Source organism: Lytechinus variegatus, chromosome 17 (genome assembly GCF_018143015.1).
Source record: "Lytechinus variegatus isolate NC3 chromosome 17, Lvar_3.0, whole genome shotgun sequence".
Lineage (NCBI taxonomy): Eukaryota > Metazoa > Echinodermata > Echinoidea > Temnopleuroida > Toxopneustidae > Lytechinus > Lytechinus variegatus.
This window is the reverse complement of record NC_054756.1, coordinates 8885762-8910708: the sequence shown is the minus strand read 5'-3', so window position 1 is coordinate 8910708 and position 24947 is coordinate 8885762. Positions and strand designations below refer to the sequence as shown.

Here is a 24947-nt window from a genome sequence, read left to right as displayed (position 1 = left end):
AAATGAAGAACATGTATGCAAAGTTTTCAATTTCTTTTCAAATTTATATTTGCCTATTAGTAATGCCCAATTGTTTTTTGGTGAAAATGAATTTGTTTGAACTTAACCCAGAAGAAATCAATAGATGGTAAAATATTTAAATGTCTGCATATACATGTATAAACCATTTGTTTACCCAAAACCAAACATAGATTCAAAAGAAACTTGTGTGACCTTTGAACTAACATACCAAACAAAATATCTTAATTGTAGGTTAATGTCATATTTTGTATCCATTATTTTCAAAACTCTTTCCTCAAAATTAAATGCATGTTAACATTGAGTAAATATAATGATCTGGTTCTTCTTTGAGTTTGTAAAAAGTACAAATTTCAGATTCTGCAGTTGTCATTTTTAGAGCTTCTCTTGTGTTTATTTCATATTGGAAAGTTTTACACTTAGTACATGTATTTCAGAAGTTTGATTAATATAAAGCTATTTAGGGTTTAAATATAGAAGAGGGGAAAGCTGTTGGGAGTGCCACAAGGGCCCAAGCTTGGACCTTGTCCTTTCTTCCTCATACACTAAAATCTAAAGGCCAAATCGACCCTTGGCTCTGCAACATGAAGGTTTGCAGTCAATTTCTAATAGCCAATCAAAATAAATGTTGCACCACTTTTTATTCAGACATAAGACAGTGCATCAATCAGAAGTGTTCTTTCATATTTACAATCAGTCTCAATCATTTGTATGACTGGAATTATCTGGAAAGGAATAATTTTTGAGACGTCAGATGGTTTTCATAGCTAGTGTACATGTACATGTATGTAGCAACTCTGTAAAACAATTCAACCTTTTTATACAAATTTTATAATAAGATCCAACCCAAAAACTCTGGTATCCGGGTCCTGCCCGGAAGCCTAGGGTACCCGGGTAGAAAAATAAATACCCAATACCCTAAATTGCTTACCAATACAACGTGAATGTATATGATTTGTATAGCGTAGTGTAAGACATCATGATTATAACTGATCACAAAAATAGACAAGTCTCATTTTGAATCTCACCAATTACCCCCGGAAATATCTGAATTATAAATCAACAAGTTTCTCAAGTTGTGACTGACGAAATATATGGCAGTTAATGGAGTGGTGACTTAAACAAGGATAATGCCAAAACCTTTCATAATTCATATAGAAAATAGGAAAGTGGAATTTTTGGTTGATTTAGGTAGGAGGTGATATAGTATTGCAGACTTGTTTTGATAGAAGTCTCCCTGGGGCACGGGAGTCTTGCTCTGCACATGCTTACTATATTTTCATTCATAAATTGGCTTGCGGCAGTGGCTGGATGATGTTACCTATGCCACTGTGTTAGGGGGTTGTTCCACCAGTCTTTTTCAGGCGGGTACCCGAAGACCAAAATACCCGAAAGTCCCGGGCTTAGACCCCAGTTTTTCTCCATTCTTGTTACACTTTATGAATGGATCTGGACATCCATATAATCTTGAAAAAGGTTAAATCATTCCTTGACGGTCTCACGTTTCTATTTCATAGAACTGCCCCAAGGTGAGGTCATATAGATAACATTCAGGCCCACTGTGTAATACTTGTACTAATTATTATATTGGGACCTTATCCCATTTTTGTACAATTTGTAACGATAATATATAATTTATGCAATTTATGTGTGCAATTCAAATCATTTAATCTATTTTGTGTAATACGTCATTGCAGCAATAGCATTGACTTGCCTATGTTGTTTACATGTATTTTTCCTTGTATACAGTATATTTATCATACAAATAATACCTATCATCAAGGATATTGGCAAGAATTATATTCAAGAGGTACCTTTGGAACAGTTCAGAATCGCCCAAGTCACATCTGAGTGCATTTGGACAAAGGTAAATAGTGAGGGTAAAAATTCTAATGCCAGAATGAACTGTAAATATCATTTGTTTTATAAGATAGTGATCTGGGATTGTATTCTGAACATTGTCTTTTCTCTGTATTCTCAGAGATATGACAAAATCGGTATTCTGGTGGATGTCATAACTTTTGTCACAAAAATTATCATAAACTTTGTCTCTTCTCTTTAGCGTGCAAAAATATGCGTAATCAACAAGCTACAGATATGACAAAATTTATGACGGGGACAGCAGTCATAAATTTTGTCACATCATATAGTACCAAATATTCCGATACCCTGCCGACTGAATGTCAATGATATAATGATATTATTAAGATTCGATTGTGGTATTAGTTTCACTCATCATCCATGACAATTTAAAAAAGACAATGTTCAGAATACAGATTTGTGACGATCATAGCGGTGTCACATCTGGGAGAGAAATGACAAAATTAGTGACAAACGTTATGACAGTGTAAGTTCCAGAATACCACCCATGGATCGTTTGTATGTGATAAACCATCCTCATCACATATCAGGCTGCTTAGATTCTTGTACCTGTCTTGAGATTACTCTGTGATGAATGGTCATGAGTCATAAAGGCCCGAATTCACAAAGGTGGTTTTGAAAACCCACGGTTGAGTCCATGGTTTATGCAGATTTCCTGTATAAATTACGCTTAATTTAGCGCGTATAGGGCGCGTGTATAAAACATGTCCAATGCTGATGTGCGCTTTTGTCAATGTGCGCCAAAGTGACGCCTGTTGCCGGGGTTATCCATGCTGTTTCATTCATGAGTCAACTGTTTCTATTCATGGGTCCATTCTTCAAACAGTAGACTCATGAATAAAATAGCGTATCTAACCATGGTAACAGGCTATTTGAAGAGTGAACTCATTAATAAAAACAGTGGACTAGTGAATGAAATAGCTTGGATAATGATTGTTATTCTTGGTGGTATTTTAGTGGTATTAACTTTGAAATTAAAACTGGTTTTAATTTATTTGGATGAAATACATACAAACATATGTATATATACATGTATGCGAACCACAAAAAATGAAACCAAGATTTAGCGATGATTTATCACAACTTAATCACAAAAACAATAGACAAATGACCTACCATTGTAAGCTTGGAATGTCTTTTTTCAGCTGGTATAACAAAAGATTTTTCATTCTCACATGAGTGAGTAATACCATTTTAAGAAAGGATAGCATATAATCATTTGGCAGGGGGTATCAAAATTTCAAAAAGAAAATCAAATGCCTAAAAAGTTCAATATCTGATCTTTAATTTGAGAGCGAAATCGCAGAAAATGGTCGAGAATAAAATGAGGTTTCTTCGAAACAATGCTTGTATTTCCATAATTTCATGAAACATGGCCGATCGTCAACAAAACGGAGTGTCGAGTAAGTCTAAAAGCTATCCTGTAAAACCTCTTTACTTCATGAAATTATTTTGAATTTTCTGTAATGGAGGTATCAAATTAAAGAGCAGATATTGAACTTTTTTAAAATGTGATTTTCTTTTTGAAAGTAAGATACCGCCTGCCAAGTGACTTTAGGTTGTCGTTCTTCCAATTGTGTTTGCTCAATCATGCTTGAATGAGGAAAAATCTCTCAATCAGTTACTTTAAATGAAAGAGGAGACCCCAAGCTTTACAATGATAGGTCATTTGTTTATTTCATCTGCGATTAAGTCATCATAAATCATGTATAAATCTTGGTTTTGTTTGTTGTGGGACGCACTGTGTGTATATTGATTGTATAATAAAATTTAAAAAGTCTGCTTCAGCATATGGAATAAAACAATCACAATGGTTCAGTGTGTGCCGTATAAATAAAATCTTAGATTTTAAAACGAGTGTAGCTCTCAAAAGTAAAACAAATGTTAAACATTTGTTAAATAAATGTTCAAAGAATTCACAGTAATTTAGTTTTATAGGCATCTAATGCATATGTTTCTGCTTTTCATAATGTGATAGTTGCATTTCGATTATTTCAATCTTTATCATGCGTCTGATGTATTTCACACTTACATTTAAATGTAGTACAAATTCTATTTGAAGGATAATATACAAATATGTAAATTCTTTGTTTGCAAAGCGCTCAAGGGCTGCTTTATAAATGTATTTTATGATTATTTTCAAGTTTTGTATTAGTATCATTATTGATATTGTTTTTGTAATTCTTTTTTATTATTATCAATAATAATTGTATAATATTGATAGGCCTTGAGGGGAACATCAAGTTTATTGCTCCCAATAGCATCATACTGGTCCTAGTGTTAACACAAGGGCAATATATCTCATGTTCCCAGAAAAAATTGCAAGTCAACATTTTTATTATCATTTATTATTATTATCCAAATCAGACATCTGCAGCATAATTTTAAAAAAATTGTATGTTTTACCCTCTATGAACGGGAATCTGTTTTGTCATGGTTAGCAGCCTTTGTCTCTGAATATTACCATTGTGAGGTAATTGAAATGTCACATCCTGGCCTGGGGACGCAGTATACACTCGTCTCATGTTGATTAATGTTATGACGTATATTGTTGCTGCGTGGTTCAATAGGAGGCGTAGTAGTAGTAGTAGTGTTCACTTGAAAACCCCGATGTTAGCTCTGCATGCCTTATTGCCCGTTATATTTCCATGCATTTTCTCATTGACTTCCCTGATCTGGTAGTAAATTGGGTCCGTGGATAAACAATTGGAATCTTATTGACCCACCATTTGATCACAGTCATAAGCAAGCACGAACGTACTGAAGCTGCTCTGCTCAGGTGTCTGATGCAGTTAATAGTAATTTATCATTATCATCATCTTCATCATCAATTATTATTATCATCATCAATAATAGTATTATTATGATAACCGGTGTGTTAACTCAGTTGGTAGAGCGTCTGTCTCACAACTTGGAGGTTGGGAGTTTATGCCCTGGCCGTGCCAGACCAAAATACGTTAAAAGATGGGAGTTGCTGCTGCTACCCTGTTGGCGTTCAATTATTCAAGGGATAAGACTACATGTATGTCGATCTGGCACTGCACAGTGGCTGTCGGGCCCAAGATCAATGGGACAAATGAATTTTCAGGGTATTTCTGTTCCACTTTTCATTTCAAACAATAAAATACTGATTTTTTTTATCATCATTTTTTCTCTTGAACGTATATTTTACTTAAGCAACATCTTCTAAGCAGCTGAAATTCTGTTTGATGTTTTATGTATTGATCAGCAACATTTATGAAAAACAATTTAAAGAAAGCTTGATGTGGTTATATGATGCATATAAGTAATAAACCTAAATCTGTGAGAGATAAACGTTTCAGTGGCTAAGATATCTATGTCTGTAATGTTTGAAATTTGTGCATACAAAATTCTGAGGGAAAACCTATGATTTCTGTCTGAGAAATAATGTTTATGAGATATTGCAGAAACAGAAAAATGTTCCAAGTCTTTTAGTTTTAACTTGAATGTCATTCTTTCTAATTAGAACTGTTATCGTACGATGGTATGGTCTAAATAATCAGTGTGCTCTACAATTGTTATTTTCTTCATATTTTGCTGATTGCGTGAAAGTTTGTTCTTACGTATTATAGATTTACAATTTATCTATACTCAGTTTGATGTAGTTTGTAGATGTTTATTAGTTTTTTTTTCTTTGTGTGAGTGTGCTTTCTCATAAGTTTTTTACTAATGTCCCCATTAAAATTTCACTAAATGTAATCCATCTTTGCTTCCATGGGCTATCCTTTCAAGCTATTTTGATACTTTATATTTTGCTCTTATCTACTTTATCTTTATAGGTGACATAAATCAACCAATTAAACTACCTTGTCAGTTGTGCACATTTCCTTCAGAATAACAGTGGTAACTACCGGTACTGGAAAGCATGCCCATCCCGCGCAGCCATAATTATGGCGCCAGCCCCGTTAGGCTATAAATAAGCACGTAATTATTTCTCGATCAGAAACTTTGCTCCTTTTTATATGTGAGAAAAAAAGCCAAAGTTAGCCCTGGCTCTGATCGTTGGTTAACAGATCGATCGACCATCCACTACCCATATTGACGTGCTGATCAGCTGGTCAACAATATTAATTTTATGCTATTGGCCAAAATTGCTCATTTCTGTAGATCGTTCCTCTATCCCTATTATAATAGGGATAGAGGAACGATCTACAGAAATAATAGTGACATGGTGCAAAACAAGGCTGCCTTTTGGGTAACGAAATACGGCGCACACTAGCTCTATTATTTTAGCGCCATAATTCACTTGCGGCTGATGAGCGCCCCGAAGATCTAGTGGAGGACAACCTACTCACTGCGAACGGTGGTATATACCATCATGGCCGGGACTACGAGATGACGAAGAGCCAACCAATACCTTTTCCCTTCTCCAATAACCCCAGTTCGTCTGAGTAGACCTTCCACGTCTTGTCAAATGACGCTCTGGTACAGAATTGCGCACTCGGACACGAGCTTCATCATAGACGGAGATTCATATACCTCCAAGGGTTCTCGCGCAATGAGAACATCTACCCCACTGCCCCCGCGCAGCATACGTCCCCCCCCCCCCCGCCCCCGGGGGGGGGCACTTACATTGACTTACATTGACGTAAAAAGGATGTCCTTTCGTACGTATAACGTGATAAGGGTGTCAAAAACACAATAATAATGAAAAAAGGGTATCTATTTCGCTAGGAAAATTACGTGTTTAGGGTCGAATTTGCTGGAATGATAAAACAAAATTAAACTTTTTATAAAGGATGTGGTTTTTGCCCCAAATGTTCGTGTTTAGAGTACGATTTGCGCGAGGTATAGAAGGTGGGGTCGTACTAAACCCAAATAAGGTAAAGCCGACCACCGAAGGACCCGTAACAATAATACATTCCTATACTTGTTTAGGGGTTCATTTCAGGGGATATTTGCCAAGAGTATCGTTTTGTTTCCAATACTTGTTAAGGGTATGGTTTCACACGCCAATACTTGTTAAGGGGTGCATTTTCAGAATATGGAAATTACGTGTTTAGGGTGCTTTTCGAGACCCCATGGTCGCGCATGGTATCCACTCGTGAATGGAAGTGCCCCCCCCCCCGGGGTTCCCCCTCGTCCTGCGGCTCCGTGAGGTAGGCATAATTACCTCGGCAGGTCCACCTGCAACTCGACGCCACCGAGCAAATATTTTCATCAATGCCCTGCAGAGTACCAGATGGATATCCATTTTCTGAGTGTCTCTTTCTTTTAAACAGAGTGACTGCTATATTGTTCTGTGTCTGGTGATTTGTAACAGTAGGGCAAGTACATCGATCTATCTGATATTAGTCACCCGGGGCGGGGCACTTCAATTGACGAGTGGATACCATGGGTTACCCCCAAAACATGTAAAATAGATCTCTTTTTTGATAGGGCAGGTTACCTATAAGTAATGTAATAAGTGTGTCAAAAACACTAGAATAATGGAAAAGGGGTACTTCTCTAGGAAAACTACGTGTTTACGGTCCAATTTACGGGGGTAAACTTTGTTCCCCAACACTACGTTTATAGGGTCCGATTTGAGCAAGGTGTGTGGGGTGGTACTAAACCCAATGAAAGTAAAGGTAAAGCCTTCATCCATGATCACTTCCGTGACATAACAATTAAGATATCGTTGTACTTGTTAAGGGGTCAATTCAAGGAAGTCTTGTCAAGGGTACCGTTTTGTTTCTAATACTTGTGAAGGGGAGGGTTTCACATGCCAATACTCATTAAGGGGTGCATTTTCAAAATATGGAGAATACTTGTTTAGGGTGCTTTCCGAAACCCCATGATCGTGCATGACATCCACTCTTCAATGGAAGTGCCACTCGGATCAGTCAACTGGAGGACGACACACTTTCTCCTATTCATCGTCAGCTCTTAGAGTACCCGCATGTGTTCTGCGGCCATGAGCTTACGCAGGATTTTTGAAAGGGGGGGGGGGGTTTCGAGCTCGAGCTGATTTTTTTTTTAATCTCCCGCCCAGTCTCTAAAAAGTGATGAGCGGGGGGGAGGTGATGATTTTTTTTCTTTTTTTGTTCAGCGCTGCAAATAAGACAATAACATTTAAGTGGGGATGGGGTATGTAACAGTGCGGTCACGACCCGCGAGCGAGCAGAAATGTTCTCGTTTTTGCGTTGAAAACATGACCTTTTTGTCAATAGTTTGTTGGTATCATAGTCGATGCTACATGTCCTTAGGATTGTAGCACTCATGATATGGCCTTGATCAGAACACTAGAAACTTGAGAAATGTCATGAATAATTACGAGCGAGCGGAGCGAGCGAGCCGAAATTTTTGCGTTTTCCGTCAAAACATACAATTCTTCTCAATAGCTTGTTGGTAATGATTACATATTAGTTGATGATACATGTCCTTCTGCACGTAAGTCTATATGGCCTTGATCAAGAGACTAGAAACTTAAGAAATTTCATAAATGATTACGAGCGAGCGGAGTGAGCGAGCCGAAATTTTCGCGTTTTCCCGTCAAAACATACATTTCTTGTCAATAGTTTGTTCGTAAATCAAGTATTAGTCGATGCTACATGTCCTTCTATTCGTAACACTCATAATACGGCCTTGAACAGGAGACTAGATACTTATGGAATTTCATAAATTATTACGAGCGAGCTAACCGACATTTTAGCGTTTTCCGTCATTGTGGTTTTCATATTCATTGGTAAAACATATTTTGTAAGAAAACGTATGTCTTTGTCTTGATTCACTTCTATTCATAAGTATACATCATGATAATCATGTATGGCCTTGTTAATGGCGATACCGTGATCATGTCGGCGACATGCGGAAATAAAAGATATAATAAAATGGAGCGAGCAAAGCGAGCGGAAATTTTTTCTTTGTTTTTCGTCGGAAACATGAGATTCTGTTCATTATTGCTGTCATATACATTATTGGGTAGGGGAACTGTCCGTAACCAGACCAAGGAGTTATCAGGCGCTTGCCCGATAACTCCTTGACCAGACCGACCTCTGGGGAGACAAGCAAAAAAAAAAGAAAAAAAGGAAAAAAAAGGAAACGAAAAGGGGGGTTTGAACCCCCTAAACCCCCCCCCCCCTTGCGTACGCGCCTGTGTTCTGCGGCCATCAGGTTGTTCGGGTCACGTTTGATAGTGGGTCCACCAACAGTATGAGCCAAGCTTCCACAGTTGAGTCTCTGTCGGTTTTCATTAAGCCTAATTCAAACTATGCTCACCAGGCTGATGTTTCTTTCCCCTTTAGGGTGTTGGTATAAGCACCTGCATGGGAGAGGAGTTGGTTTTTGAATGGTTCGTTGACGATAATCTGTTCGTTCGGTAAGGCGTCCAGTTATTTTAATTGATGATGATTTGGTTATTCCAGGAAGTCTGCTGAGTGGCCATTATTCCATGGTCTCCGTCGTGCTCATATTCTCCATGCTCGTCCACATCAATGCTATGGCCTGATTACTTTCTTGAACTATCTTTTCTTGATAAGACAGGGTCCTGAAGGACCATTGCCCCGAAACCCAGTGTTTTCAATGAAACACCAAAATATAAGTCTGATTCAGTGTTGCCCCTGTTACGATACTGTAACAAATAACAATCAAGATGTAATTTAAATTTCCCTTTTTTTATTACAGGAAATAATTATACATAAATAAAACAAATAATGATCTTACATAAATCTCTTGAAGTGTCTGATGTACAATCCAGGGTTATAGTTCACTGTTATAGTCCAATATATATATATTCCAGGTAGGCTGGGAAGATTCCTTATTGATGATGGCGATGATGAAACTGATGTTGAAGTCCGATGAATAATAAAAGTCACTGTAACGAGTTGAAATGTCCGTGAAGACGATGTTGATGATGATTAACAGTTAATTTCAGCAATCCATGGGTTGAAGCGTGTTCATTGAACAGGTTGATGATGTTGATGATCTCGATGAGAACTGATAATTTCTCTCTCAAAATAACTGCAAACAGTTCATTGATGCATAAATTGCTCTGATCTGATCTGGTGAAGTGATCTCATATGATGTGATGTGATCTCCTGCTCTCATATGATGTGATGATCAAGTGATCTAATATGATGTGATGATATCATTGAAGAATCCGCCAGCTTTATATAGTTTGCAGCTATTCTTCTAGAATTCACTATTAAGGAAGGTTCTAGCATTTTCTTTAAAAAAAACTTTCTCCTTTCAGGAGCAGTCAAAATCCAGAACACTCTTGAATGACCTCATTGAAATCAAGAGTGTCAATAGCATAGCTAAGCCTATTGTTCCTAATCTCTATTCAGAAATAACAATAAAACTCCTTGGCCTTTAAATAGGCAAGGCCTGCATAATAAAAAGACATCCTGGAATGTTCTTTACAATTCTTGGCTATCCTTAAAGGGAAATAACTAATAGATGAATGTAATTGCTTTTAAAATTCTTTTACAATTCATATATATAACACCTCCCCCACCGGGAAAAGAAAGCTTTACCGTAGTAAAGGTTTCTTTAAGATTAATTTTTCTTTTAACTGTTCAAAGTCATCTTGATAAATCATTTACAGTTATCGTGTACAAAGATATAGTACTTAACGAACATGTTAAAATAAATGAACATCAAAGATGTTTTCTTCAAATGACACACTTGGTCAAAATCATGAATAATTTCACTTTTTATACTCTTGATAGAGCATCAGCAATTACATTATTCTTTCCCTTTATGTGTACAATTTCAAAGGGAATGGTTGGAGCATTAGGCTCCATCAATACAGTCTTTGATTCTTTGTTTTGAATTTCTCCAAAAACACAAGAGGATTGTGGTCTGTATAGACTGTAATCTCTCCATTGGTTAGATACACCTCAAACTGCTGAAGGGCTAGTACGAGACTCAGGGCCTCTTTTTTAATAGTTGAGTATTTCTTTTGAAACCGATTGAGTTTCTTAGAGAAGTAGCACACTGGTTTTTCGATGCCTTCTTCATCTTCTTGGAGCAATACTGCTCCTACTCCAACATCACATGCATCAATAGCTACTTTGAATGGCTTTGTGAAGTTTGGAGCTGCCAAAACAGGCTCATTCACCAAAATGGCCTTTAATTTCTCAAATGATCTTTGACATTCGTCAGACCAAACATACTTCACTTTTGCCTTCAGCAGGTTTGTCAGAGGACTAACCACTGTACTGAAATTTGGAACAAATTTCCTGTAGAAGCCACTCATACCTAAGAATCTGAGCAATTCTTTCTTACATGTAGTTGTGGGAATTGGGAAGTCTAAGATAGCTTGTATCTTGGCTTCTCTTGGTAGCACTTGCCCTTGACCAACCACATGACCAAGATATGTGACCTTTGCCTTGGCAAATTCACTTTTCATCAGATTCACTACTAGATTGGCTTTGTCCAGCCTGTCAAACAGTGCTCGCAAATGATTCAGATGATCATTCCAAGTATCACTGTATACTAGGATGTCGTCTATGTATACGACACAATTGTCAAGTCCGGCAATCACTTGATTTGTCAACCTTTGGAAGGTTGCTGGTGCATTTTTCATTCCAAAAGGCATGACTTTGCATTGAAACAAGCCTTCAGGTGTGACAAAGGCTGATATCTCTTTGGCTCGGTCAGTCAGTGGCACTTGCCAATATCCTTTAAGCAAGTCTATCTTTGTGATATAGGCAGAATTTCCAACCCTATCAATACAATCTTCTAACCTAGGAATTGGATACGAGTCAGTCTTAGTAACTGCATTTACCTTTCGGTAATCAATGCAAAATCTCTGAGAGCCGTCTGGCTTTGGAACCATTACAATGGGAGAACTCCAACTACTCTGACTCGGTTCGATTATGTCATTATCTAACATAAACTGTATTTCCTTATTCACCATTTCCAACTTGCTTGGATTGAGCCTATAAGGATTCTGTTTGATAGGTCTTACATCACCTACGTCTACATCATGTACAGTGAAAGGTGTACGACCTGGTTTGTCTTTACATACATTCTCATATTCTCTTAACAGGCCAGATATATCATTTCTCTGATCTTCAGGCAGGTGTTTTAATGCCTCATCCATGTTTCCTAACATCTCTGAGTTAGACAACTTTACACCACATGGTTCGTTCTTAGATACATCTGTATAAGACAATTCATTATCTGTCTTTCCATAGCATTCTTCTTCATGAACATCTACATGTTTTTCTTCTTTGACCTGCGTTGTACCTATTGGCTGACTAGCCTCTCGCTCAAAGTATTCTTTTAACATGTTTACATGACAAACTCTTTGAGACTTTCTTCGATCAGGGGTACTGATCACATAGTTGACATCATTCAATTTCTTTTTGACTATGTAGGGACCACTAAACCTAGCTTTCAAGGGCTCACCTTGCAAAGGCAACAACACTAACACTTTGTCTCCAGGCTTGAAACTTCGCTCTTTTGCATTTTTGTCAGCGTGAGCTTTCATTTTTCCCTGCGACTCTTTCAAGTGTTCCTTAGCCACATCACAAGCTTTTGAGAGCCTTTCTCTAAACTTTGACACATAGTCTAGAAGGTTTACATCATCATCCTGAACCATAAACCTCTCTTTGATAAGCTTTAGAGGACCGCTAACCTCATGACCATAGATCAATTCAAATGGACTGAAACCTGTGGACTCATTCGGGGAATCCCGAGTTGCAAACAATAGGAATGAGATCCCTTTATCCCAGTCATCGGGATAGTCTTCACAATAAGCCCTAATCATGGTCTTCAAAGTCTGATGATAGCGTTCTAACGCTCCTTGGGACTGTGGGTGATAAGCAGAGGACTTGATCTGCTTTATTCCCAACTCCTTCATAACTTGCTGAAATATTCCTGACATGAAATTTGACCCTTGATCAGATTGAATTTCCTTCGGCAGACCGTACCTAGTGAAAAACTGCACTAACGCCTGCACCACTGTCTTTGCAGTGATACTTCTCAAAGGTATCGCCTCTGGAAACCGTGTAGACAAGTCCATAATCGTCAGGAGAAATCTGTGACCCGACCTCGTTCTGGGTAAGGGTCCGACACAATCAACAAGAACCCTAGTAAAAGGTTCATCATATGCAGGAATGGGTATCAATGGAGCAGGCTTGATAGAAGGCTGTGCCTTACCAATAATCTGACATGTGTGACATGTCTTACAGAAATGCACAACATCTTTGTGCATCTTAGGCCAATAGAAATGCCTCATAATTCTATCTTCTGTCTTCCGAATACCGACATGACCTGCCATAGGTAACTCATGAGCCATTTTCAGAATATCTGTGCGGTAACAAGGAGGAACTACAACCTGGTGAATTATACACCAATCTTCATCAGCTGGTCTCCGGGAGGTCTCCACTTCCTCATCAAAATGTCATCTTTGACATAAAAGCACTCAGGAACCTTATCAGCCTCAGCCTCAGAACATGCTTTTTGTGACAAGCTTTTTAATTCTGGGTCTGCCTGTTGTGCCTGTACTAGGGAGGATTTACTAAACAAACTATCATCGTTAGCAACAGAGCCTTCAACACTATCCCCATTCAAATCCTTGAAAAAGGTTTCAGCTAACCAGACATCAGTACTCTCCTCTACATCAGCAGATTCCGCATCATCCTTTTCAGCTCTACGAGTCTGAGACCTAGTAACAACACAATCCGGGAAAATCCCAGGAAAATCTTCCTGCAACAATTCAGTTTCAGCTACCTCAACGGGCTTCTCCGAAACCACTGGAGATGCAACAACTTTATCTCCAGCCAAGTCGTTACCTAACAAGAAATCAACACCTTTCATGGGTAATTCTGGAACGACACCAACAGTCACAGGACCACTAACTAGGTCACACTTTAAGTCGACCTTATGCAAAGGAACCGACATGAAATTTGTGCCAATACCTTGAACTAAGACGTTGGCATTCTCTGAACTCTCCGGAGGAAGAGCCGAATCCCCTGGCACCATCAGGGACTATGCAGCCCCTGTATCCCTAAGGATCACCACTGACCTACCAGCAGCACCAGTCGAACAAGGGGATACTTCACCATCATGCAAAAAACTTCTAAAAGTTTCATCAACCTGTTTGACTTTATCAGCAAATACCAGAGAAACACTCTCAACATCTTGATTGGGCTCTGATGGAACAAACTCCATCGAGGGAACACTTGTTTGCTTGACAAAACCCATGTCTTTCTTAGTTTTGGTTGGCATTCCAACCAATTTCCAACATGATTCTTTCAAATGTCCCGATTTATGACAATGAGTACAAATTTTAGAACTACGACTCTCAGACCTTTTGGTTGATTCTGTGCCCCCACTAGCCTGATTCTTGTTAGCGTCTTTATCCTTGCTTGCATATTTTCCCTCACTAGGTTTATTGTGGGATTCAAATGACCCTTTACCTTTCTTTTTCCAATAATTCTTGAAAGGAGGCCTATCTCCACTACCCTTATGTGTGAACCAAATTCATCAGCTACTATGGCTGCTTTACTGACTTCAGTAACTCTGTGGTCATCTAAGTGAGATTTAATGCCAAAAGGAAGACTCTTTTTGAATTCTTCTAGAGGACAACTTCCCTAAGGTGAACAAAATCTTTGTCAACTTTCAGTGATCTGTACCACTTATCGAACATCATTTATTGTTCCCTAGCAAATTCAACATATGTCTGGCCTGATTGTCTTTGCATGTTCCTAAATTTATGTCTGTACGCTTCTGGTACCAACTCATATGCATTGAGAATTGTTTCTTTTACTGTAGCATAGTCACATGATTGCGTTTCAGAGAGTGAAGAATAGACTTTTGCAGCCTTTCCAACAAAAACACTTTGGAGGAGAAGAGTCCAGTATTCCTCGGGCCAATTCAATCTCTTGGCCACTTTTTCAAATGACACAAAATATGTATCAACTCCCTCTTCATCAAATTTTGGCACAAGGCGAATGTTCTTCGCAACATCAAAGCCTTGGGGAGATTTATCTTTAACAGAGTTAGTATTTGCATGAGCTAACTCCATTTCTTTCAACTTTAACTGGTACTCCAATCTCATTTTCTCCTTTTCAATGTTTTCTCTCATTTTCATTTCCATTTCAAATTTTGCAAGTTGAATCTGAGCATCATCTGAAACAATAACAGAAGTTTCAGACTCCTCTGTAAGCTTCATGTGACTAGCTAACAAGTCAATTATCTCTGCCTTCTTTAAACCTGGGGCTAGAGATACACCCAAATGATCACAAACTGTTATCAAATCATCTTTCTTCAGTGACTTCAAATGATCATATGACAATTCTGTCATTGCAAGAAATTCTTCAACATCAAATGTAGCCATAGTGAATATACACAAATACAAGCAAGTAATAACACAGTACAGTATATTCTAGAACTTTCCAAAAATTTCCAAAATGTTTCCAATTCAAATTGGCTTTTGTTTCAAATTGACTTTCGTCTCAAATTGGCTTTCGTTTCCTGAAAAACTGTTTTTAATTTCAAATTGGCTTATACAAATTTGGTTTTTGTTTCAAAATTGCCTTGGCTTGTACAAATTTGGTTTTCGTTTCAAAATTGCCTTGGCTTGTACAAATTTGGTTTTCGATTCCCGGACAAGCCCCCAAAATTATTTGTTACGATACTGCAACAAATAACAATCAAGATGTAATTTAAATTTCCCTTTTTTTATTACAGGAAATAATTATACATAAATAAAACAAATAATGATCTTACATAAATCTCTTGAAGTGTCTGATGTACAATCCAGGGTTATAGTTCACTGTTATAGTCCAATATATATATATTCCAGGTAGGCTGGGAAGATTCCTTATTGATGATGGCGATGATGAAACTGATGTTGAAGTCCGATGAATAATAAAAGTCACTGTAACGAGTTGAAATGTCCGTGAAGACGATGTTGATGATGATTAACAGTTAATTTCAGCAATCCATGGGTTGAAGCATGTTCATTGAACAGGTTGATGATGTTGATGATCTCGATGAGAACTGATAATTTCTCTCTCAAAATAACTGCAAACAGTTCATTGATGCATAAACTGCTCTGATCTGATCTGGTGAAGTGATCTCATATGATGTGATGTGATCTCCTGCTCTCATATGATGTGATGATCAAGTGATCTAATATGATGTGGTGATATTCTTGAAGAATCCGCCAGCTTTATATAGTTTGCAGCTATTCTTCTAGAATTCACTATTAAGGAAGGTTCTAGCATTTTCTTTAAAAAAAACTTTCTCCTTTCAGGAGCAGTCAAAATCCAGAACACTCTTGAATGACCTCATTGAAATCAAGAGTGTCAATAGCATAGCTAAGCCTATTGTTCCTAATCTCTATTCAGAAATAACAATAAAACTCCTTGGCCTTTAAATAGGCAAGGCCTGCATAATAAAAAGACATCCTGGAATGTTCTTTACAATTCTTGGCTATCCTTAAAGGGAAATAACTAATAGATGAATGTAATTGCTTTTAAAATTATTTTACAATTCATATATATAACACCCCATGCCTTCAAAGTTACCGATATTTCCGGCAGGTTACGTAGGTATCCCCAATTTCAAGAAACCGCCACAGGTTATTCGAAAGCATGTGCATTTTCTGCAAGATTCTCCCTGTCTTTATTCCCTCCTGACCTTCAGATTGGCGTTGCTCCGCCTCGGGGATTGCAAACTTGATTCTGTCATTGTCCTCTCCGCTACCATCGGTTATGAAATTCAGCACCATCAATACAATAGGAGGTATTGCCTTTCCATGTTACAGTGGTGCTGATGACTCATTTTAAGCTGACGCTAACATCGGTCCTAACAAGCTCCTTCAGGACAAGGGTCGTCCCCTCTCTATTCCAGGAAATCTTTGGAGCAGTGTGTTTGCCCTTCCTGAGGATGTTGGCGTTTCTGATGAATATTTGAAATCGTCTTTCCTAGTGCTAGTTTCTACATTGTGACTTCATTTTCTGAAGGTGGGGAATATATGGCAAACCAAAGCCTTTCCTCCTGCCTGATGTTGACTCTGCCTCTGTCCAAAGTGTTTATGAAGTATTGTGGGTTGTGACGTCATATAGATTTCTACACCAGTTGTGCAATGGGCATGCCGGATTTTGGAAACTGTATCCTGAAGGTCTGATGAGTCGAATCCTTGGGAATTTACTTCTTGATGGTCAGCTCTGGATCATGAGAGATTGTGCTGCGATCATTGTGGACCATTCATAATTAAGTCTGGTCACAGGGCCTGTGGCCGCACTGACAGCAACTCTTGCGTGCAGACATTCCAGAAAGTTTGTCATGGTTTTTTTAAGTTAGTCCTCGTTTTTCAACTTTACTTTTCCCTCTTTAGTGAGCCTTTTCCAGAGCGCTGTACGGCACCTTGGCGAGTCAACCACTGTTCCTCCAATTTTTCTTTTAGAAAGGCTTTTTAGTTAGTCCTCGTTTTCAGTTTTACTTTTCCCTCTTTGGTGAGCTGTTTCCAGTGCTCTGTACGGCACCGTGTCGGTACACACTTCGAGATAAGCCTATAGTGTGTTGAGTTAATTTAGCTCTTCGAGCGTGTATAGTGACTGCACTTTGGGTACTGATTTTTCTCTTTCAAATTTGAAGAAGACAAACAACTCAGAAATGCAGTCACTATACACGCTCTTTAAGAGCTAAATTAGCTCTTCGGTTTTTTTTTACCTTGATTCTGATTGGTCGAGAGGAGCTGTACTATGGTAATTGTCGGGTAAATCGTCTGCCAAGTCCTTGTACATGAAATCCTTGAATCTGAATAGACTAGACCAATTCTGGGAAAAGAGGCCTATATAAACTTTAAGAAGCATTTTGGGGTAAAAGTTGGACACCGGACTATTTCACACAATTCAAATATGCTGAAAGATCGGTTCCCAAGCTAATTTCTCATGTGTTGACCACCTAATTTGCATAAACAAAATGGCTGCCAAATTGACAATTCAGAATATTGTTTCGACAATGTTCTTTAATTATATTTGTTTTCACAGACTGCATTCATACGTGTACCTTTCTGGAAAATTTGGTATTTTTGCTTGTGGCAAATTAATTATGCAAATTTATGCATATTTTGGACCATTATGCTCTAATTTGATAATTTCAGCTCAAATGTTTATATTTTTTGTATGAATACCATTTGCATCATTACAAATAATTGTACGACCCTTAGAATATAATATCACAGTGAATAATAATGTATTTTATTGTTTTTTTAATTTCTCATGTATTTATTTGTATTTTGTACCTTTTTTGTACATGTTTGTTATGGGATCTGTCAAGGTATTGATAATCACTGGAAGAAAATAATCACCTTCAATAATTTAATTATGTAATCACTTTTTTACATTTTTATTCGTATATATCCATGGGCATAAACAGATGCACCCACTCCCACACCACATCTGCATACAAAGGTAAATTCCTGCAGGGAGTGCCTTCCCCTTTAAAAGGACACTGGTGGAGATCCCACGAATTTCAGGAACCGATCGGTATTCAAGCGAGTGTCACTATTAATTGCTTAAATTTTTATTATGAAATGGTGTCTTGAATTATGATATCAATCAATTTATTCATTTTTGTCTCACCTGCATAGCAGAGTGAGACTATAGGCGCCGCTTTTCCGACGGCGACGGCGGCGGCGGCGTCAACATCAAATCTTAACCTGAGGTTAAGTTTTTGAAATGACATCATAACTTAGAAAGTAGATGGACCTAGTTCATGAAACTCGGGCATAAGGTTAATCAAGTATTACTGAACATCCTATTAGAGTTTTATGTCACATGACCAAGGTCAAAGGTCATTTACGGTCAATGAACTTAGACCATGTTGGGGGAATCAACATCGAAATCTTAACCTGAGGTTAAGTTTTTGAAATGTAATCATAACTTAGAAAATATATAGACCTAGTTCATTAAACTTGGACATAAGGTTAATCAAGTATCACCAAACATCCTGCATGAGTTTCACGTCACATGACCAAGGTCAAAGGTCATTTAGTGTCAATGAACTTTGGCCGATTTGGGGGTATCTGTTGAATTACAATCAAAACTTTAAAAGTTTTTTAATCTGATTCATGAAACTTAGAAATAATAGTAATCAAGTATCACTGAACATCCTGTGCAAGTTTCAGGTCACATGATTAAGGTCAAAGGTCATTTAGGGTCAATGAACTTTGGCCGAATTGGGTATTTGTTGAATTACCATCATAATTAAAAGTATGTTGATCTAGTTCATAAAACTTGGACATAAGAGTAATCAAATATCACTGAACATCCTGTGCGCATTTTAGGTCACATGACCAAGGTCAAAGGTCAATGAACTTTGGCCATAATGGGGGTATCTGTTGAATTACCATCATAACTTCGCAAGTTTATTGATCTGACTTTTGAAACTTGGACATAAGAGTAATCAAGTATCACTGAATATCCTGTGCAAGTTTCAGGTCACATGATAGGTCAAAGGTCATGTGAGGTCAATGAACTTTAGCAACATTGGGGATATTTGTTGAATTACCATCCTATCTCTGTAAAGTGTATGGGTCTAGTTCATAAAACGTGGAAATAAGAGTAACCAAATATCACTGAACATCTTGTGCGAGTTATAGTAGTTTTCAAAGTCAGCACTGCTGCTATGTTGAATCGCGTGATGCAGGTGAGACGGCCAGAGGCATTCCACTTGTTACAATTTCAGATGATGAATTATTAAATTTGGATCATAACAGTACTGTAATTTTAAACTCCTATTAGTCAATCAGTTGCATTTAATATCCTTTGGAGTACATGTAGTTATGTTCCCCTACCGACAGAATCTGATCACACATACATGTATATATATTTAATGTATTTATCTTTAGCAAAATGAAGTGAAAACAGTCTGCTGAAATGAGATTCCTGTACGTGTGTTTCTCCATAGTGCTTGTCAAATAGTCCCAATTAAAAAAAAAAATCAGAACTGTATGTGCATATAAACCATCTATTATCTAATTTTACCTATCAATTTGTAGAGGAGAGTCATCACCTTTGCACGTTAAGAACCCACTGCACTATTCGTAAAAGAGTAGGGGGAAACCCCAGTGTAGTGGTCCACCTGCATTCCCCCCGAATCAGTTATATCGGGAGGAGAGACCTGCGGGTCATAGTGATTCAGTTCGCTTTTCGCCTCCCAGTCACAGGTAACGCCAAACAAATAATAATGATAATGATAATTAAATAGTCCCAATTTTGAAAAAAAATTCTCAGAACTGAATCCGCTTATAAACCATCTATTATCTCATTTTAGCTGTCAATTAGACCGTTTTCCATGTTTTAAAAGCCAGACTGTGATATCCTAAAGTTCCACAACGAATAAGTCACTGCATATCCTTTCAATAACAAATTTTGATCATTGGACTTCAATAACAGATTACTTGTGCATCTCCATAATATATATTTTCCAATGCAGTACTGCACCTGTCCTATCAAGGTTTGACGATTCATCCAACTTAGAGCCATCCAGCTTCCCCCAGCTTGATATACACCTTTACCTTCGTGGTGTTGAATGATCAATGTCAGCTCGATTTGTTGCTCCATATTTCATTGATAGGGCAGCCTGATATTATAAAAGTCATCTCTGATTGTTGAAATCAAATCAATTTAGTACAAGTATTCTGCGGAGGCAGTTCGTATCGAAGTCACCGTGTTTGTGTTCTTGATATATGTCCGATTCTCATGTCACAGATCCATAGAGAAACATAAACTTTTGTCTTGGGAGAGAATCTGCTGTCTGACCAGTTCTTGTTTCAGGTGTTAAAATGTTCGGAGTGCACCTTTTTAATACCGCAGTGAATCGTGTAATGTCCCTTTGGCCATTTATCAAATTTGTAATATTCACACATCTTCATATCTTCATAAGATATCTTTCAGAGGATGGTGGGTACCTGACATGTTTGGCGTTCCTGTAGGTGATTATTAATCAACTTATTTTTATCGGTATTAAACTTAACAGCATTCAATAGCTTACAAAGCTCTGATAGGCATGCGAGTCTGATATATCACCATCAAAGTCTAGGTCGAGAATTTTCTTCGATTGAAGAGCCAGGATATCTCTTTCTATGAGGAAAAAAGTTGCCTAAGTTATTTTTAACTTGACAACCGGTTTTAATACCACCAAACATGTCATTCTTTTTGGAAGACTGACAGTCTGTTAATGGCTTTCCTTTTACCTTGCCAACAGAGCTGTATGAAGCTGTATTCATCACTGGCGTGCAGTATCCTGTGACTGGAGTTCTTTGGGAGTCTGTCCTTGGTCCCTTACTCTTCCAACTGTACATCACTCCTCTTGGCTCTATAATGTGGCTTCATGGTCTTGGTATACACTTCTATGCTGATGTCATCCAGCTGTATACCTCACTTTTGATCCAAAAGTTAAAGATACAGAGGTTCGTGCAGCTGCTGTTGTTGGTGCTGCCATTGAGGATTCGATTTTGGATGAAGGTCAACTTCCTGGAGCTTAACGATAACCTTTTAACCATAAGACGCAGTGTGAAAATTTGTTCTGCATTGGGCAGTGACTGGGCTGGAAGCCTCCTCGTTTCGCCCATGTTTTTACCATGGAGCTAATCTGTGTTTAGCCCCATGTTTTTATCATTCCCTCTTCTGTATTAAGTATCGTTTGTCAAAGAATCTTCCAAGGCAAGGATTGGATAGAAGCTGTGGTTTTCAGTTATCACTTTGATGGTTGACTTGGGGGAAATGTATCGTTGCCAAATAAATGAATAAATCGATAATGACCAAAAAATAGTAAGTGATCCAGTAATACAGACCCTTTGCATTTATCACAAATTGTTCTTTGGTTAACTGCCATGATTGTAGTTCTGATGGAGCTGAATCAAATATAATTTTGCTACAAGGATGTTAACAATGTACTGATACTTATATCAGATTGATAAACTACATTGCTTAAGTCATACATTGTTTTGATTATTAGATCTGTTATAAAACTTTATGATATTTCTTTTTCAAGAAATTTAATTTCGGCATGATTACAGGTTTTCCAACTCCTAAACTGTTCTTTTCGTACGGGTTCATTGACTTTGGTAATTGGCATATAGGATAGGCCTAAAAGTGTTTTTATATTGGGCATGTCTACTATACCTTGCAAGTATATTACTTTCTATATTTACAGGTGTGGGAGCGTGGGTGTGGGAGAATGTGTGTGTATTTGTTCCTGAGTACAATTAACATTTATGGCAAAAGAAGTTTATCAAATGATTCAATCATTGAAGCTTAATATTTGTCTGCCATTGATATTAGTTTTTTAAAGATCTCATATCAAACAAATCCAGAGCAAATGGCAGAAAATACAGGAACATAAAGAAATATCAAAGAACGATAAAATACATAGAAAAATTGACTTAAATATAATATTATATTTTAGGGCCAAACAATTATCATAATGATACAAATGCTATTCATACCCAAAATAATAAACTTTTTAGGTGTAGTTATCAAATTATAGCATAATATTGCAAAATATACATAAATTTGCATAATTAATTAGCCGAAAACAGAAATAACAAATTTTCCCGAATGGTACATGTTATGTATGCAGGATTTTACAGTATTCATGTCGATGAAAGCGAGTATTATAAAAGAATATTGTAGAAATAAGATTTTAAATGGTCAACTTGGCAGCCATTTTGTTTATGCAAATTAGGTGATCAACCCATGAAAAATTGGCTTGGGAACCGGTCTTATCAAATTCAGCACATTCAATTAGGTGAAATAGACCGGTTCCCAACTTTTACCCCAAAATGCTCCTTGAATTCAAATTCTCCCAATATTAGTCTTGTCTATAAATTGGAATGGGCACAAGTCGGCAGAGACTACCATACACTTCAATACACACGCACACACACACATACCACACAATCACCGCATAAACACACACACACTTATACTGTACATGGCCACATATTTTTTTCGGACAGTCATCCCATGAGTTTCTTCATAGAATTAACACACAACTATCCTCTTATAATGTACCAAATTTATTAGCAAATAGCATGAGTTCATATTTTTCCCTTTCATCTTCATTTCCTCTGTTAACGAAAAAGAGCAAACACTTGCGGGGCCAATGGAGGGAGAGAATCTAGGCTAAGACGACCACAAGCAATTTTAGCAAGTTCCTTCTTTGTTCTCTAACTCTTTCATTTCCCAATAAGCGAATAGAGCAAGCACTTATAAGGGGATCATTACATCATATCATTTTCAGGCATGTATGCATTACTAAGTTCTAATAATATATACCTGACTTTGTCGGCTTTCGAATGTAGCGTGAATGTTGGCTAACGAGTGAAGCCTTAATATATTAATGAAATGATGGATCGTTCTTCCTGTTCGTCATTACCGTTATCACCAGTGGAGGTGATATGCGCTCACGGCCGAATCTTAAAACTGTACACTGATAACGATTTTCTTTATGAAAATAGGCTTTACTATTATTGCTACTGTCATATGACAATACGCAATTTTTCTCTCGACCGGTTCATAACATCAAACAGAGATTCTATCTGAGAACTTTTCAATTTAATGATGGAGATTAGCAACCCACTGGCCAATGGAACATTTTTCGACAATGAAAGTGCCATTGGCCACCGCTACTCACTATTTCAGCTAGCTATTTTGTCGTTCATTTTCTCAGTCATCATCGCTGTGACTGTCATTGGGAATATCTTCGTGATACTCGCCTACATTCAGGATTCACATATCAGATCAACCGTTGCAAACATGTACATCCTGAATCTAGCCGTCACAGATTTCATAGTGGGTGCTTTCAGTCTAACCTTCAACCTATCGAGGTTCATCAGTGGCTTCTGGCCGCACGGTGAGATCATCTGCAAACTTTGGTCAATTCTGGACTACACAGTGGTCAATGTTTCCTGGCTGACCATGATCCTCATCAGCCGTGATCGCTTTCTCTTGGTGACCATGGGTTTGAAATACCAAACTTATCAGACCAAGAAACGAGTTGGGTTGACTCTCGCCTCCATCTGGACCATCGTCTTGACCTACTGGTCCTTCATAGCCTTTGCCTGGAGTCCTATATCTGGGTCGTCCAATGTGGATTACGAAACCACTTGCCTAATGGAATACCTTTTCATTCCTGTCGCACCGATTATTATAAACTTTGTCTACTTCTCTTTGAGTTTCGTCATCCTTTTACTCATGAATATTGCTGTGTACGTGAAAGTACGACAAAGATCGAAAGGAATCGTAGGCCACATCCCGCTAACAGATCAATCAGGAGGACCCTCTTCTCAAAGTCACCGTGTCCCAGGGTCACTTCATGCAGAGAGAAATAATTCTGGAGGTGCCACGACGAGTAGACATACTAAAGGACAGCGCACACAAGGAACTTCTGCAGACAGAACCATAGTCACAACTGCTGCCTCTACGGCATCCCATCAGGGAACCGCTCCAGTTCAGGATAATACTCATGACGTTCATCGAAAGACACTTAGGAAGCATCACAAGGCCGCCGTAGTCTTGGGGATTCTTTCAGGATGTTTTCTGCTTTGCTGGTTGCCTTACATAGCATCTTCTGTGGTGTTTTCCTTTTGCAGAGGCTCGTGTATACCAGAAATGGCGTGGGAGGTAACCGAGGCCATATCCTGGTGCAATTCGATGATTAACCCGTTCATATATGCTGCCACGAATGTAATCTTTCGTAAGAACTTTAAACGGCTTTTGATGATCAATAAATGTTCCCCCGATGTCATGGGCAACGGAGCAAATTGACAATTACTTAGACGAAAATGAATATGATTTCGATTGATAGCTCTCAAGTTGTCAAAAGAAAATGATATACGAAACATTTTTGAAAAGTAAACAAATATAATTAATGTCTAGAGAGCAGATTGGCTATAGTGACAGAAAGTTTATTGGCATACTCGTATTAGGACCATGCACTTCACATCCTTCTAAGGATTTAAAAGTCCAGAAGTTCTTCTTACAACTTTGGGGAGGATTCGTAGCCTGTTTATTCGCCTCTAGAATAAACCCAGATCGGCTTGCACAGTCACCAGTCAAATTCTCGTCTAAATT

The 24947-nt window shown here is 37.9% G+C and overlaps 1 protein-coding gene across 1 annotated transcript; it reads left to right on the top strand.

Moving 5' to 3' along the window:
• The first annotated feature begins 23435 nt into the window (after positions 1 to 23435).
• LOC121431214 (histamine H3 receptor-like) lies at positions 23436 to 24641 on the top strand. Its single transcript, XM_041628726.1, has one exon. It carries the CDS (start codon positions 23436 to 23438, stop codon positions 24639 to 24641), a length of 1206 nt encoding a protein of 401 aa, XP_041484660.1.
• The last annotated feature ends 306 nt before the right edge of the window (positions 24642 to 24947 follow it).

Bases quoted from the DNA above. Each gene is read 5' to 3' on its own strand.
- LOC121431214 (XM_041628726.1), top strand. From the start codon at position 23,436: ATGGAGATTAGCAACCCACTGGCCAATGGAACATTTTTCGACAATGAA.